The following is a 17,537-nucleotide window of genomic DNA, read 5'->3' on the forward strand; positions in this document are numbered from 1 at the left end:
TAGGTATTGTATGAACTAGCTCTATCTATAAATCCAATATATTGTTTATAACTCATGTTCAATGTATGTACCTTTACCTGAATAAACAACGTATCTTATCTTATCTAGCACGCACATGATGAGTAAAGGGTGCACTACCGCCAACAGGATGGGTATGGGGTGCACAATAGCCAACAGGATGGGTATGGGGTGCATAATAGCCAACAGGATGGGTATGGGGTGCACATTAGCCAACAGGATGGGTATGGGGTGCACAATAGCCAACAGGATGGGTATGGGGTGCACATTAGCCAACAGGATGGGTATGGGGTGCACAATAGCCAACAGGATGGGTATGGGGTGCACAATAGCCAACAGGATGGGTATGGGGTGCATAATAAATGAACTGTAACTATTGTATTGACCAGCTGCACATGAGGTTTATGCAATACATTTTGTATTGTGTAAGAATTGTTGGAATAGATCGAGCTATTAGATCAATAGCTCGATCAAATAGGAATAGATCAAATATGAGCTAGTGCTCTTTAAATGGGTAATTGAGATCTAGATTTGGTGAATGATGTAATTTTATACTCATTCCGCCCCAATTTATTTTAAATCAAAAGAAACTCTGTATGTTAATTTGTGGTTGCATTGATTACAAAATGACGCTCGTTTCTACCATCAGTAATGACAATGAAATATGGGAAACCATCGAAATAAAAGCCTTTATTTTTAATATATTAATGGGTAGGAGTGTCTTTAGTATTTTAGTATAGACAAGGATGTTTAAGGTACATTTGTTCACGCGTAGCCGGCCATGAAATAGCTAGCGTGACGGAATGTATATTTAAATTTACCGCTTGGAGCGTCCCCAGTAATTCATGGTCAAGGATATTCGCCTTTGCATCCTTGTTACTAACTATTATTGCTGGGCTCTCTTACTGCCGTGTATCCCTTAAAGGCTATTTTATCTGTAATCTATAAACATTTAGTAATCTTTTTTACTAAGAAGTTATCTATTATTAGATAAGGATAGCAGAAAAAATGGAACGAGTAAACCAAGTGGTGAGTTCAAGCGCCATTTTCCTATTTGTTTGGAGCACTTCGTCATTGGTTCCAACACGATATGCAAAGTGAAAATAGTTTTTGCCACATTTAATAAATACGATGCAATCTGTTAGATTTAAAAATTAATTTAGATCCACATTAATAAGAAACAAAGCAAATATTGCCAAATTATACTTTGAAAACAGCGAAAATAAGAGAAAGAGGAGTTAGTATTGGTCGTTTTAGAAGACTGGTGAAGACAGTGGAGCAGCAGTTGACAAGTCTTGGTGAATGAAGCTCTCCACCGGTACCCAATGTAATTCCCTCTAGGAATTGTGAACTGGGGTGGTTTGTAAACTGGCCTACAAGTTTGTCGTTGGTTGTGGAACCCTCGCGTCTATATGTATGTGCGGTTGCCCCTGGTGACGGGGGTGGTGGCAAGCTGCAGACATTGGGCGCATAGCGAGCAAGCACGCTCTCAAAGTTCCCGTGTCTGGCAAGAACGGGTGTGCTGGTAGTCGTGATCGCGGCGGCCGTCGAGCCAATAAGGGTTCTGGAGGAGGAGGAGGGGCAGGAGGAGGAGGAGGACCCCGTGCCGACCTGGTAGGCCCGCCAGCCTCCAACCCCCCACCAGCACCACCCATCATGAACCACGTCACAGAGCCCCCCACCCCTGACAAGGACCTCGAGCTAATGGACACTCAGGAAGGTATGTCATTACACTCTACATCATCCTCGTATACTGTAGGAATTTTTGGAGCACACTTCTTTAGGACACAGCACTTCTTTGGCACTTCTACGTAAAGTTTTTGGCTTTTCGCTGTGGTGTTATTGTAGCCTTCGGTGTTATGTTTATTTTAATCGGTATCTCCAGCCACCTGGAGTTGTGGGTACAGCGACAGCCTTACTTCGTGCAAGTTGGCTTTTGATTCCTGACGGTCCGAGTAGTTTGACTTCCCTCCGTCTTGCCCTATATTCCTGTTCAGATATCTTCCGAGTGCTATATAGTCGTACTGCCTTTAGCGCTTTATCCTAATAATTGCCTTGCCTCTAATTGGAATCTGGTCAACTTGTGTTAATTAAAAGATTTAGCATAAACTGACAATGTTGTGTGTGCCCGTAACCAACATGTCCATAGTCCTTAGTTTTGCGTAAATTCTCTTGGTTTGTTTATATTTATGTTTGTAACAATTTGGAGGATGTTGATCTGGACAAATTCTTCAAAGGGTCAGATGTAACACAAACACGGAGCAACGGTTTCTTTTATGCTCAAGCCACAATGTAGGACTGAGAACAGGTGATGCTTTTTCACCCCCAGGGTTGTTAACCCATAGAAACACCTACTCACTGAAGCATAAATGCCAAAACTTCTCAACTTTAAAACCCAAATTGAAAAAGCATCAGGACAAATGGGGGACTTTTGACAAGCCACTGGCTTCCTGTCCTCGTTGCGGCCACTAGAGTGTTTGTAGCTCTCGGGTAAAATCCCGTGTAAATGTAATCGTGTATGCCCGAGTTAAGTATATACTAACCAGTCACTATTGTATAAAAATGTTATATGACTTAAAAGTAATATTCATAGACAATAAAGCTTTTAACCTACTGAAACTTGGCAAAATTTAAGCGTATGATTGTTCATAATCATATTGGGAAATGTGCTTTGCTCTCTTGACGTAGAGTGAGAATTATCCAAATAATAAAACCTTTCCGAGGATTGAAGATACATTAGATACAAGACTATGGGTGCACAGCTACTTGAATACATAGCTATGAGGCACTGCTTTACTCGGAAACATGGCTGCGGGACATTACTCTACTCGGATTCATGACTATGGGACACTTTTGAATTGTTATATTATACTGTATTCTATTATATTATATTATAATATACTGCTTAATAATAATAATAATAATAATATTTATTATAAGCATGTGCATATTAAGAACATAAGATGAAAGGACAATTGTAGGTACAAGTTACAAATAAGTGTGAAGCCACTACTACACTAAGCATTTCAGGCAAAACTTTGAGCAATTTACGTAAAAGATTATAGGTATAATGGGACAAACAATACTAAAAGTGAAGTACTGTATGCTAACATGTGTGAGAATACCTGGAGCTTACCTGGGGAGGGTTCTGGGAGTTCTCCTACTCTCCGATTCCGGCCTGAGGCCAGGCTAGACTTGTGATAACTTGGTCCAGCAGGCTGTTGCTTGGAGCGGCCTGCATTTTCATTACAGCCTGGTTGTTCTGGCACCTCTTGCAAAAACTCATCTAAGTGCCTCTTGAATACATCCACCTTTATTCCGGCAATATTTCTAATGCTTGCTGGGAGGATGTTGAACAGCCATAGACCTCTGATGTTCAGTGTTCTCTGAACACTGAACATCAGTGCCTACGGCACCTCTACTCATCACTGGTTTTATTCTGCATTTCCTTCCGTACCTTTTGCTCCAGTATGTTATTCTACTGTGCAAATTTGGGACCTGGCCTTCAAGTATCTTCCAAGTACAGCATATATTATTTGATTTCTTTCTCGTCTCCTTTCCAAGGAGTACATTTTGAGAGCTTTAAGATGGTCCCAATAATTTAGATGTTTATCGTTTCTCTGCATACCTTATATGTTCTCTGTATTCCCTCTAATTCAGAGATCTCTCCTGCTCTGAAAGGTGAAGTGAGTACCGAGCAATACTCAGGATGGGACAGCACCAGTGATTTAAATAGTATTACCTTTGTTGTGGGGTCTCTGGATTTGAACGTTCTCATAATCCATCCTCTCATTTTCCTGGCCGCTGCTGTATTTGATCGGTTATGTTCACTAAATGTTTTCGTCAGACATCATAATTAGCAGATCTTTTACATGTTGCTTTTCTTTTATGAGTAGTAGGTCTGATTGTGTCATGTACCCTGTGTTTTATTACACAGAAATATAAATAAGAAATATAAAAGTAAATAAATAAGAAATATAAATGATATGCAATATAGTTAAAAAAGGTGGTACTTACTGATGACAAACATTGACTATTACACTGTAAACTGCAGTCCTAGCAACAGAACAGAAGTGGTTTTTAACATTAATAAAAGTAAGGAAATAAACAGGTGCAAAGTTACAACAACTTTAGCAAAGCTACTAGGACATAACAGAGTAAATTAGTAAAATGTAAAGATTTAATGGGGTAAACACTTGAAAAGTATGATAATATATATGACTTGAGTAACCAATTTTGCAATAATAGATACATTTAGATGATACTTAATGAAGAAAGGCCTACTTTTTAGTAAATAAAATTTAAGTTAAGTGGCCCCCCTCTGCCTCACTGCGGCTCTGTAGGGAATGTTGGCCGAGTTTCCTTAGCCTCTTGTATGGGTCGTCCAAAGTGCCAGGAGTTAGTCTAGTCCTCTCATGTCAAATTTTCACAATGAAATTGATGTCCACTCTGTTATACAATTATCAGAATTGAATGGCACAGTGTTTTAAGTGGGGAATCACTAGGGCAAAAATATAATTGGAGGCCTATGGTTGTCCATTTGTTGCTTCTGGTTATAAACCCAAATGCTGTATTCTAGTTTGCTACATGTGTTGATATAGTGATACTGTGAATGGGTGGAGCTGTCGGCCAGGGGAACAGTGGTAAAGTGTTTTAATGAACAGTGACATTTGAATTGGTGAACATATTTTAGACTGTTGGGAAGGAAATTTTGTATTTTATAATTTTACCTATGACAACAGCTGGAAGAGATCTGTTTTACCTATCACTAACCATCAGAGTACCCAAACCAACATGAAGTGATTTAAACATCCCACCTGTTTATGTATTTCAGGGAGATGCAAAATACCATACATAATGAATTATTTATTCCAATGAGGCATATTACAGTACATGATACAGTATATACGTGTGACGATGACTTCATTTAAGGGATCGTTTCATTGCAACGAGTAGTATTTCTTGGTACAAATATTAATCAAATTCCATTTTTATATTAGTTTAGTGTTGACATTATTCTAAGATTAATTGCTGTCTTCAAGCATGATTGTGAGTTAGTGTGTATATAATTAATTAGGCCATGTCAATACCTTTTGGTTTTCTTATAGTGTAGTGTACACAAAATTTATTTATGAATTGTATCTTACAAAAGAACGTCGACTAGATGCTTACAGTAAGAGAGAGATATGGTAGACAGCTAAATTAGAATCATCTTTAATCAACGAAGCATTAGTAAGACTTATTGTAAATACAGTTAAAGTTGGTACAGTACAGTATTACAAAATGCATTACAACTGGCTTGCTGCATTAAATTAATGTCAGTCCATTGTAAATAAGGTTGGTTTAATTTGGATTCACTTTAATATTGATTATGGTCTTTGCCTTCAGCTCTATAAATGTAAAAAAATAAATGTAAACAAATTAATTAAAAAACCCAGCACATCACTTCTGAGGCGACAGTAAAAACTCAATAGATTATACAGTCCCATATACCAAACAAATGTACTTTTGTTTTATTATCAATTCTCGTGTTCTCAATTATGATGCTTGGTTAGGGTATATCTTGAGGTTATCTTGAGATGATTTTGGGGCTTTAGTGTCCCCACGGCCCCAGTCCTTGACCAGGCCTCCTGGTTGCTGGACTGATCAACCAGGCTGTTGGACGCGGCTGCTCGCAGCCTGACGTATGTGTCACAGCCTGGTTGATCAGGTATCCTTTGGAGGATACCTCCACTCCCAGGAAGCAGCCCGTGACAGCTGACTAACACCCAGGTACCTATTTTACTGCTAGGTAACAGGGGCATAGGGTGAAAGAAACTCTGCCCATTGTTTCTCGCCGGCGCCTGGGATCGAACCCGGGACCACAGGATCACAAGTCCAGCGTGCTGTCTGCTCGGCCGACCGGCTCCTGGTTAGGTTGGTTAGACTCCCGGTAGCCTTGGTTAGGTTTTTTGGTTTGGTTAGGTTTAGCAGAGCACAGGTGACAGACTCCCCCATCACCATTTTTTCTTGCTTTAGGAAATTTGGTGTTTTTTCCAAGTCTGTCTGCCTGTGTCTGTAATAGAGACGCTCAAATGTAGATGTAAACTGAAAGCAAAACAATTTGCACACCTTGCATCATTATGTATTGGAATGTGAAAATATTATCAAAATTTATGAATAAGTTAATAAATGTGAAAGAAGTGAGTGTATTGTTCAAAATGATCTACTACCAGAAATTTTAACCAATTATCCCAAGTTTGTTAACTGTAGGTAGTGAATGCAGGTGGTTGTAACTGCAGGTCATTGTAACTGCAGGTGGCTGTAACCGTTCCACTACCGTCCACTGGTTGGGTGTGGAAAACTGTACACGATAGACAAATTAAACTTGTATATCTCGCTCAATTAACAAACTATCACCCTTTGTACACTACACATGTTTTTAATGGTGAAATTGCTTTAAGAAGGGTAATTTAACCACCCATGCAATCATTTGATCAACTACTGAATTTTAATGCAAGTGTTGCTGATTACATTATTGCACAATGTGTGATGTAATACTCATCTTATGTATGAGCCAGCATTGGGCCACCATGGTGTGTACCAAGAGAAGTGACTCTCAATGACATCTTTGTGTCTACTAACAAGCACCTTTTATATTTATAATAATATTTGTAATGTGCCCAACTTTAGGGCTGAATATAGGCTTGCCTCTTATAACTTGGGCTAGGTTAGTTCCTTTCTTAGAGTGAATACTGTTGATGAATATTTCTAATATATTTTGCAGGTTGGTAATTTCATCCGCCTTATATTTCATCTGCCTTGTATTTCATCCGCCTTTATATTTCCTTTGTGGATTATTTTAGTAAAGCAGTGTCTCTTTGTCTGGATATTATGGATAATCAGTGTTTGAGTTCAGTTCCTGTATTTTTATTTTTATTCAGTTTTAGAAAATATTTTGACTGAAATGTACTAATTTTGTATTCAGCTAAAAGCACACTTGAGTAATTTTGCTACAGTATACAAATTTGATTTAATATTAGAAGCTTAAAATTATTTTATTTAGCTTCATTTTTTGCTTAAATTTTTTTCTCAATTTTAAAAATAAATAAATGATGCATTTAGTAATTACTGTCTCTTAATATAAAGTTTTATTTACAGAGGAAGTTGCCGAGGAGGGTGGAGGGGATGGAGGAGGAGATGGTGGTGGTGGAGGAGGAGGAGGTGGTGGTGGAGGCGGCGTTGGTGGAGGCGTCGGTGGTGGTGGTGGTGGAGGAGGTGGTGGTGGTGGTGGTGGCGGCGGCGGTGGAGGTGGTGGTGGTGGAGTAGTAACCATAGCTGAGGGCGGTGAAGAAGAACAGATGAATGGAGATACTCAAGAAGTGTCTTCCTCAACAACACCACACGACACCGAGATGGACGAAGGTATTGGATGAAACGATACGCTAAATCACATTATTGTGACAATGACTTTAAATAATAATGTATAACATTATATATGCAATAGTTAACTGTTTGTCAAGGTATATTTATTTTGAAATGTCATTAGCACTACCAGAACTTGTACAACCATGCTGGCAAAATATTCATAACATTATTTGATCCATTTCATAGACTTAATATAGCAATACTATAATCCACATGAAGGGGTCTCCCTTTCCCCTCACGTTGATAGTCATTCTGTTTGTTTCAAACTTAATATAAACAGACGACAAAATACTGTACTTTCTTTTGTCTGCATTATATCTATGCTTAAGGCAAGTTTCATAATTTAAACAAATTTGCAAAAGTCAGTCTTTTATAGGATTTATAGTCAATATTTTATAGGATTTATAGTCAATATTTTATAGGATCTACAGTTAATAACCAGTTATAGACTGGTATCTATCTTTTCGGCACTTGGCAAAATATTAGAGAAAGGTATCTACCATAAGCTAGTTGATCCAATATCACCAATATGGTTTTTGAAAAGAAAGGAACACAAAAACAATACAGATATAGTGAAATTCTGCAAGGATATTTTAAATGGTTTGATTACGAAATCTTTATAGTCTGAGTAGAGAATTTGACTTACCAATCATGCAATACTACGATGAAAGTACAATAAATTTGCTACTGAATACAGCATCTTAAACTGGTTTGAGTGCTACCTAAAAGGCAGAAGATGCCTCGTATTTTTCAGTAATGCAGTCTAAAACGCTAAAATTGATAACCGTGGTGTGTCCCAGGAGGGGTTACATTTAGGACATATTTTCTTCCCATCATACATAAATGATATTTGCAAGGCTTCAACAGTGGTTAAAATCATACTGTTTGCTTATGATATGACTATATCACTGGCAAAGACTAGAGCAGCCTTAACAACACCTTATATACAGATTTTCCTTTAATATTAGAATGGCTAGCTGTATAATACTGCACAGATGTGAGGGGGAAATTCCCTGGGGTGAAGTGTAACAATTAACTGGACAATAGTAACTAAAATATCCTCAAACCTGTCTCTTGGTGCAGTTATTGAAGACCACCCGAGCTGAAGTTCCATTTGACCATCTTGGAAAGTTTTATAAAGCGGTGCTTTACAAACCAAGAGAAAATCTTTCATGATCAACCCTCACCTTTTGTATTGCACTTGCCTGTTGTCCTCTAACTATTCTTCTAACTTGAGAAAATTTGAGATAGCCCCATTGAAGAGTAAGGGTGCATTAGGTACTCTGAGAGAGAAGTCTGTAAACATTGAAATCTAAGACACTATACCCTCTCTAAATATAAATGGGAGAATAGATGGGATTATATTTGAGCCAGACTTGAGTGGCAATGCTCATGCACTGAAATGGCATAGTGCTCACTTCATAAATTATAAAATTAAGATTAGTGCTGCAAAGACTGCTGCATGGCTGTTAATATCAACAGTGATTAGAAAAACTAGACAACTTAAGAAGTTTATAATTGCTACCTAGTGAATAATGCTCGGCCTGTTGATTCTAATTTAGAATATTTTTAGTAAATAATATATTGTGGTTGGGAAGAGGGTCAAAATGAGCAAATGAAAATAAACAGTGAAAGTCATAAGTACTACTATGTTGTTTTTCAGTTCCCCTATATCTTCCTCATTTACCAAAAGTGCATATTTGGCCTGCTCATCTATTCTTAAACTTTCTAACACCTTGTAGCATTTTTGCTGTTATTTCATCTTCATCATCATGACCTTTTGTGATTAATGAGTGTATGTGTTTCTGTGATTTTATGTTTTTGAGTTTTTCAGTCTTTTATCTCTTGATGATAATTGCTCTTAAAATGCCCCAAGCATCACCAAAGTGCTCTCTGCCTGTTGATGCGAAACTTGTATTGTTTCTGCTCTTATCTGCCTTTTCAGTCTTCTGTGGACTTAACATAGGTTTTGAATTACAATGTATAGACTGATTGTTTAGTTAATGCATACATTGTATAACTTAATTTCATAGAAACAATTAGTTTTTACTTTGCCAGTATTGGTTAAAATGTGACAGTAGATTGCACAATTTAAAAAAAAATTATATAAGTGATAAATTGGTCTGTTTTCTTAATTAAGGTTCTCTTCAACAGATGATGCACGATCAGAAGCAAAATTTCAATACAGAGTTAAAGATTTTAGCAAGTTGAAAGACACAATGCTGTCACATCCGTGCTATGTTCGTAACTTGCCATGGAAGATTATGGTAATGCCACGTACAAGTCAGTCTCAAGATCGTCAACCTCAGCGTTCCCTTGGATTTTTCTTACAGTGCAATGGAGAGTCCGAGTCAACATCTTGGTCTTGCAATGCTGTGGCTGAATTGCGTCTCCTTTCTGTACGAGAAGGAATAACACCATTTACCCGAAGTTAGTTTGAAAACATTTGTTTTTCATGTCAAGAGGTTTATATATTTCTTAATATTTGAAAAGTTTGAATGAAATAATGGTATCTAATATGATTCTTCTGAAATTTTTGTTTTCTATTTTTCAGAAATTCAGCACTTATTTTACAGTAAAGAAAATGATTGGGGCTTTTCACACTTCATGGCATGGAATGAAGTCCTTGATCTTGAGAAAGGGTACATCAAAGATGACACAATTACATTAGAGGTCAGTGGATGTTGCATGTTGTACTTAATATATATTTTGTAACCATTGCACTTTAAACATATAAGAAGATAATACAGGTAAATTAGAATTTCTGTTCTTTACTGAATTCTTATTTTATTATGACAATTTAATTATTTATTGTTTTTATGCTTAAAGGTGTGGGTGTCTGCGGATGCTCCACATGGTGTGTCGTGGGACAGTAAAAAACACACCGGTTATGTTGGACTCAAGAATCAGGGCGCCACATGCTACATGAACTCGCTCCTTCAAGTTCTGTATTTTACAAGCCAGCTAAGAATGGTAAGCAACTAGCAACTTTCAATGCTGGCTGCATGGATGGTACCGAAAGGATGCCGAGAGGCCTTTGTTTTATATATTATAGTATTCTGTGGGAAGTGTATTTTAAATGTTTTAATATTTATATTTTTGAACGGTGCACAACAGATTCTTTTCAAACTTGAAAAACATGTTTGAATTGTTTGTTTGTTGGTGCTGTTACCTCTGGTGATTGTTTTGGGGGATCTTTATTTTGGCAAGAGATGTTTATGATAAATTTGATCATTTTGTATCAAGTTTAGTACATGTGTCATGGTAGCATGTGAACTGCTGTAATGTAGTTTGTCACTTATTGCTGCTTTAATAACTAATGATGTCTTAATTTCTGTGTTAATGTATTCTCATCTGTTGTATAATTTCTAATGTCTTAACTTTTCGACCTGCACGTCCTCCCCCCCCCCCTCGTTCCTTCTTGGATAGTTCCTTGCCAAATGTTACTGTGTGGATTGGTGTATGTACACTGTATATATATACTGTCTCCCTCATGCTTCAGCAAGTGGCCATGTGTAGAATCTAGACATTTCTGATAATGTCCAAGTATTAAAAAAAAAAGACTATTGAACAGCTGAAATATATATCAAAGAAATTAACATTCTAGTTTGGCTTTTGTATAAAAATTTAAATGGCAAACACTTGGTTAAGGAATGCCATGAGTTATCACTTAAAAGTGAGAATGAAAAAAGATGTACTTTAAATACAAAGGTAAATTATATGTTTTTGAAAATTTGATGTTCAGGAAAAATTAGGTGATCAAGAGGTGGCAGTTCAGTTTAGGGCAGCCTAAAAGAACCATCAAAGATAAAAATAAACTCCTATTTTTATATTCCCCCTATCATAGTTTACATTGGTGAATGAGGCCAGCTTTCCTTTAATCTCACCCATGTGGACTTTTCTCATGCCATTATTTGTATTACTCATTGCTATACTGTACCACTGACTTGTAAACAATTTTGTAGTACTAATTTTTGCTTTTAACATCTCGCTAACAATTTTTTTGGCTTTGTCTGTGTTTCTTAGATAATGTACTTAATTTTGTGCATGCATATGTCATACCATTCTTTAACATTGATTACTTTCAACTTGGTCAAGTTCCTGTTTTGTCATACATCCCAGGTGTTTAAACTTGACAGATTCCAGTAATGTACTGTACTGTTGTTCTACATTAACATTTATTTCACAGAGAAATCTCTCTGCTGCCTGTAACAAGTCTTAACCTATACTCTCCACTATATTTTCTTGGGGGAAAAAACTTGCAATTATTATACACACACATCTCATTATCTTCCAGATTAACTGTAATCTGTCTACGTCACCTTTTTATAATCCGTTTTTTCTTTTATGTTTCAAGTTTTTAACTGTATAGTTCTTAACTTTGTTTAGTGCTCTATATTTCCCTTTACCCCACATGCATTCACAGAGTGTATGATAATAATGGCAATCTTGATGCACTGCTACATTTGTGGTATTAAACTAGTCACTCTGTGTACTAATTAACTCGTACACATTCTGGTTCATTCATGAGCATATCTCGTGTTGTTTGACATTTTGTCATTCGCTGTATCCTTATAACTTTAAATACAGGTAGTCCCTCATTTTCATCTGTTTATCCTGAGCAATAAAATCGTTATGTATGTTATTGTTTCTCTTGTGGGTTTTCCATTAGGTGCCTTACTGTGAATACCTCTCGTTCATCCTCAAAACAAGTTAAACTCGACACACTTGAACAAAAACCATGCATAAATACAAAATTTATGCACACTCACAAATCTTGTAAATGTAATGATGCATTAAGTAAATTGATCGTAAATCTGTATCGAGATGAACATAATGTGCAAAGGGGCAGAGATGAATAATTCAGCTGTTCTACATAACTTGATTCATCATGTATTTTCATCTTGTTTTATATTAATGCAAAGAGTTATCAACTAATGACGATGAGCTAAACTATTATAGTTTAGACATTTACATAATTTGAACATATATACATGATATTATTTACTAAAATAATTATTTGCCATTTTACAAAATTTCTCATGATAATTGTGGATGTCCACACCATCAGAGCTTGGTAGCATATATAGTGTAGATATACTGTAAACCTCTATTAATCTGGACCAGTTGGCACCAGATCCTATTCACTATGTCTGAATATCTGGGTAATTCTAAGATGTTTGTATGTAAAAATAGTTTGGTAAAAAATTGTTTGTTAATATTAATAATTAGTTTGCTTCTGAAATTATATTGGAAAGTGCATTTTTAATCTAGTAATTAAATTTAAAGTGAAACTGTTAAATTTGTTTTTAAAATTGTTGCCATTGTGCAAGTCTGGAATAGTGTGTTTATGAAATAAATGTAGGTGAACTGGTGATGCATGCATCTAACTGGATTTAATTAGAATTGTTATGTCCAAATCCTCTGATAAATGGGTGTTTACTATTTTTAAAATTCATGAAATACTGTGTAAAGTAATAGTAATATATTAAAAGCAGTTTTAACAACGAATGATTTTCCGTAGGCTGTTTACAAAATGCCAACTGAAAGTGATGACTCGACAAAGAGTGTGGCACTAGCACTACAGCGGGTTTTCCATGAACTCCAGACAAGTGACAAACCAGTCGGCACTAAGAAACTGACAAAATCTTTTGGTTGGGAGACCTTAGATTCATTCATGCAACATGATGCTCAAGAATTTTTGAGAGTGGTAAGTTGAAAGGCTTTTATGGCAATTTGCAACTCATAATGTTTTTTATTACATCCTGTGTGTGCTCTCTAAATTTATTTGTAATTACTACAGTGCTGAAATCTTCAAAGAATAATTCTATGAGAGATTCAGTATTCACTTCAACTGGAAAAATGTGAGCCTCTGTATAACAGGTTCCTCTGAATAATTAAATCTACCAACTGAATTTCACCCTCTGAAATATTATTATTATTTTTTTTTAATGAACCTGCTTTGAATGTTAAGAAACACCTATTTCTTTGGGGGGCTCTCAGTGAATCCCTATAACTAGCCACATTTGAGGTAGCTCTACACCTATAAGTCACATCCGCACATGAGTTGAGTCCTTAAAAGTCAACTGGATACACAAGGCCAAAACCTGGTCTCCCCTCTCAGAGAAGCAGGGGATTCATGATCACCCTCACTTAAGAAACAAACCCCTCTGAAAGGAAGAGAAGCAAAACAGACAAGTACAAGATTATCAAAAGTAAACAAACCTTGCAGGAAATGATCCATCCAGAAGTTAGGTCATACACCCCCCCCTAGTACCAGCTGACATCAGGTGGACTAGTGGCTGCACCACAGCTCCCCATATCTTCACTCCTCAGTTCAGAGCCTAAGAAAAACCAACAAGTGCATTGGGTAGGGAGGGAAGGGTTCAGGGTGCCAATGAAACCCCCCCCCCCCCCCTCCCTTTTCCCCACCCAGAAAGAGGTATTTCATTGCAGTCTGGAGAGGCTGGATGGTGGCTTCCTGTAATCTGAGGTCTTTCCAACCCCAGACAAAGATGACCCTATAGGCGAAGCAGAGTCACTGGGTAGGAAAGGAAAGCCTACCGAGAATCCTAGACCAAACCTAATCACGTCTAAATCCAGGATGGAACCAAGCTGGATTTTCTCCAGAACATCAGGAACCCAAACCCATTGAGCTGGGAAAATAACTAACTTTTTGTTTACAGATAAACTGACTGGTTGAGAACCCAAACCAGTCACTCAAGGTAGGCCAAAACATAGATATCTAAAAGATGTAGCTGGGTACAAAACTACTGTGAATCTGGGAAGAATCAAGAAGCCAGAATAATGCTAAAGAAAACCCAAAATCAGAAGCCTGAAGGTTCACAACAATCCCTAATCAGTCTCCAAACCTTCGCTTAAATAGAACTCGTCTCAAAAGTTGAGGGACACCAACCAGAAAGACCTCTTGCAACACCAGCCGGACTTGGGGCTAGAGTGATCATGCAAGAGACTTGACTCAGAAGGAAAAAACCAAACCTGAGAACCATAAGGCTGTCAAGCCCTGCAAGAGGACTAAGATTAACTGGGACACCCAGTGAAGAGGTGGGTAAAATCTCTGTTGGGTGGCCAAGCACCACCACAAGCCCTGGGAGACTACCCAGTAAATTCCCTGCAATACAGTACTAAGAGCTGGCTCTGAAGAAAGCCTAACCTTGACCAACAGTGGGTGAGACCCCCACCCAAAAAAAAAAAAAAAAGGCTTCTGAGCAGCCAATACAGAATGCCTACTGTGAAAGAACTTCAATGAGGGCTGGAATGAAAGTGTTATGGGAGTGTTATCATCCATAACACTATCATGTAATCAAACTTCCGGATAGTTTTGTAATGGCATTTGTATCACCGTGATTATTAAAGAGCTACTTCTCACACATACATAATCAATTGCTCTTTCAATAGCAATTTCCTGTGTACATAAAATATGTATTAGTAATACAATAAGTCTGTGGGGAGCTCCTACCTGGGAGTTCAGCCTACCGGGGACCATGAACCAGACCCTGGCCCCGCTCAGAGAGGTGCAGGGAGTAGTAGCCCTGGAAAATCCCCTCCCCCATTGTGTTTTTTTTTTTTCTTATCTGCCATCAACTGGGGTTAGGCACCCAGAAACATAGGCATAACAAAACACACTCCACATGATGATAAAATTACAACTAAAAACCTTAGAGAGATGCAGAACTCCCTCCAATCCAAGGAAACAAGCAAACATCACACTCTGCTAAGTCGCTCGTCCTCGCAGTCCTCCCCTCCCAGTGCCAGCTACCTAGCACTCCAGTTCGTTCGCTAATGTGGTCCTGGGCAAACGTCGTCTCTGGCCTAGACTTCCTTTGTGATGACCTCTGCAGTGTTGTTGTGTGGTGGCCAGGTGTCCTCATCAGTACTGGGGCCGAATGTGCTTAGGGGCATCCTTCCCAAAGCGCCCTGTGAGTACTGCCCTTGCGTGTTAGGGTTCTCTTTCCTAAGCGCCCTGTGAGTACTGCCCTTGCGTGTTAGGGTTCTCTTTCCTAAGCGCCCTGTGAGTACTGCCCTTGCGTGTTAGGGTTCTCTTTCCTAAGCGCCCTGTGAGTACTGCCCTTGCGTGTTAGGGTTCTCTTTCCTAAGCGCCCTGTGAGTACTGCCCTTGCGTGTTAGGGTTCTCTTTCCTAAGCGCCCTGTGAGTACTGCCCTTGCGTGTTAGGGTTCTCTTTCCTAAGCGCCCTGTGAGTGCTGCCCTTGCGTGTTAGGGTTCTCTTTCCTAAGCGCCCTGTGAGTACTGCCCTTGCGTGTTAGGGTTCTCTTTCCTAAGCGCCCTGTGAGTACTGCCCTTGTGTGTTAGGGTTCTCTTTCCTGGTGCGTTTGGGAGCCATTTCCGTAGGGGTTTTTGATGCTCGGCATTTACCCCGCCCTTGGGGCCAGCTGGGGTTTCATGGCCCTTGTTTGACCTTAGGTAGGGAGTGGTATCGTGCTGGTTGGGGCATCAAGGTGTTGTGCAGCCTGCCTGCCTGCCTTCGTGGCGGCTGGTTCATGTTTCCTCTGGGGAGTTGTACTTTTGTGGGGTTTATCTTTGGTTTTGTTTTTATTGCCTGGTGGGGGTCTGCCTGGTGTGGCTATAGTTCCACTTTTAATATTTTGGTGGCCCTCTGCTAGGCCCCAGTGATTGTACACGTCGCAGGGGTTTCAGTGTTTTGATCTCCCCCTTGTTAGCTTTGGGTCTTAACTGGTTAGCAACACCTTGCCCGGGCTCTTCCTGTGTTGCTGTGTGCCCTTGTCTCAGGGTGACAGTCACCTCTTATTGCCTCCGTCATGCTGCCTGTTGGGTCAACATCACCTTTGACCCGGGGGTCTTCCTCGACCCTGTTACTTCCTGTGAGACCTGGATTCTGCCTCCATCGTGGATCCGTCCTTACTTGAGTTTGGTTCTTCTCCGTATTGGGTGTGTTTGTAGTTTCTGGAGTCTTCCTGGCTGACAGACTGCCCATTCTTTTCGTTGGGAGCGTGGCATGGGTTCTGTTGGACCCGCACGCTTGAGTGGCAAGAGACTTCTACCGTTCTGCATGTTTACCTGGGGGGGGGAGGGGGGGAGATTGAGCAGCTTGATGCATGCATTTTTCGCCCGCTGTGCTTTCTTGGGATGTTGGCCTTGTGCAGCTGCACATGCAGGTTCCTACCCTTTTGGTGTCCTTGGTTGCTGAGGATTTGCACGCCTGTGGGCATTTAGCTTCAGGCTTGCATTTCTTCTCTTTTCTTGAGCTGTCTTTGGCCTGGCTCGAGGAGGATGTGGAGGCATTGAGTGCTAGGCCTTCGTCTGGTGTGCTGTCATCAGCGGCTGAGGCGTCGGCTGCGCTGTTGAAGCTGTTGAAGCTGTTTGCGCCTATTCTGAAGGAGGCAGTGTGTGTTCTTTGCTACTCGCCTCACATGCCATCAAGGTGTGCTCGCTCTCTTTGGAATCTGCTTGGGCCCTGGCTGTTAGGTTTTCGTCTCCATTTTGTCTGTTGCTGTTTGCGGAGTCTGCTGTCCCACAGTTTCTGCAAGCAGCTTCGTCTAGTTGTCATCTTATGTCAGATTTGTTGGTTCTCTGGCGTGGCCGTTCTCGGAAGGGTTGTGTCAGGGCTTGGGGATCTGTAGGTCAAGGAGGGACATTGGTGCCAGTTTCTGAGTCGACATTGCTTTCGGAGCCGGTGTCGTCTGGTCGGTGCGATGATTGCTCTGTTTGTCGGTCGGCTTCTCATAAGGGCCCTTTGCTGTTCGCCCTGTTGACAAGACAATGGTGGGGAGGCTTGCTCTGTTTGCTCGCACTAGGTTCCACGATTCTTGGGCATTTTCGGTATTGTCATCTGGCCTATGGTAGCGTTGGGCAGCTCCTACTCCTTTGGGGTGTTTGGGGCTGGCAGGGCAGGCTTCTTCCTCTGCGCTACGTCAGGTCATCTCGGAGTGGGTGTGCTTGGGCGTGGTCGAAACAACCCCTTCCCTCAGGTGGGTTTCCCGCCTGATTCCAGTGCCGAAATGGGACTATGCGGATCTGAGGTTCATTCTGGACTTGTCCCATCTGAACCCTTGGATTCCTTGCCCTTCCCTTTGGATTACCACTTTTCTCAGGTCCGGCTTCTTTTGGAGCT

General features: G+C 39.7%; 1 protein-coding gene across 2 annotated transcripts in view; it reads left to right on the forward strand.

Annotated features, from left to right (window-relative positions):
- Positions 1 to 1,260: 1,260 nt before the first annotated feature.
- Positions 1,261 to 17,537, forward strand: part of Usp7 (Ubiquitin-specific protease 7) — a 76,072-nt gene continuing 59,795 nt past the window's right edge. Inside the window, exons 1-6 of one of the 2 annotated variants that reach the window (XM_045758694.2) lie at positions 1,261 to 1,738; positions 7,159 to 7,422; positions 9,580 to 9,855; positions 9,980 to 10,098; positions 10,255 to 10,398; positions 12,950 to 13,135. In XM_045758694.2, coding sequence (XP_045614650.2) covers positions 1,675 to 1,738; positions 7,159 to 7,422; positions 9,580 to 9,855; positions 9,980 to 10,098; positions 10,255 to 10,398; positions 12,950 to 13,135 — 1,053 coding nt within the window. In that variant the 5' untranslated portion in view covers positions 1,261 to 1,674. The remainder of the gene's footprint in view (positions 1,739 to 7,158; positions 7,423 to 9,579; positions 9,856 to 9,979; positions 10,099 to 10,254; positions 10,399 to 12,949; positions 13,136 to 17,537) is intronic. The other variant, XM_045758695.2, reaches the window with a different exon arrangement.

This window comes from Procambarus clarkii, chromosome 59, assembly GCF_040958095.1.
Source record: "Procambarus clarkii isolate CNS0578487 chromosome 59, FALCON_Pclarkii_2.0, whole genome shotgun sequence".
Classification (NCBI taxonomy): Eukaryota; Metazoa; Arthropoda; class Malacostraca; order Decapoda; family Cambaridae; genus Procambarus; species Procambarus clarkii.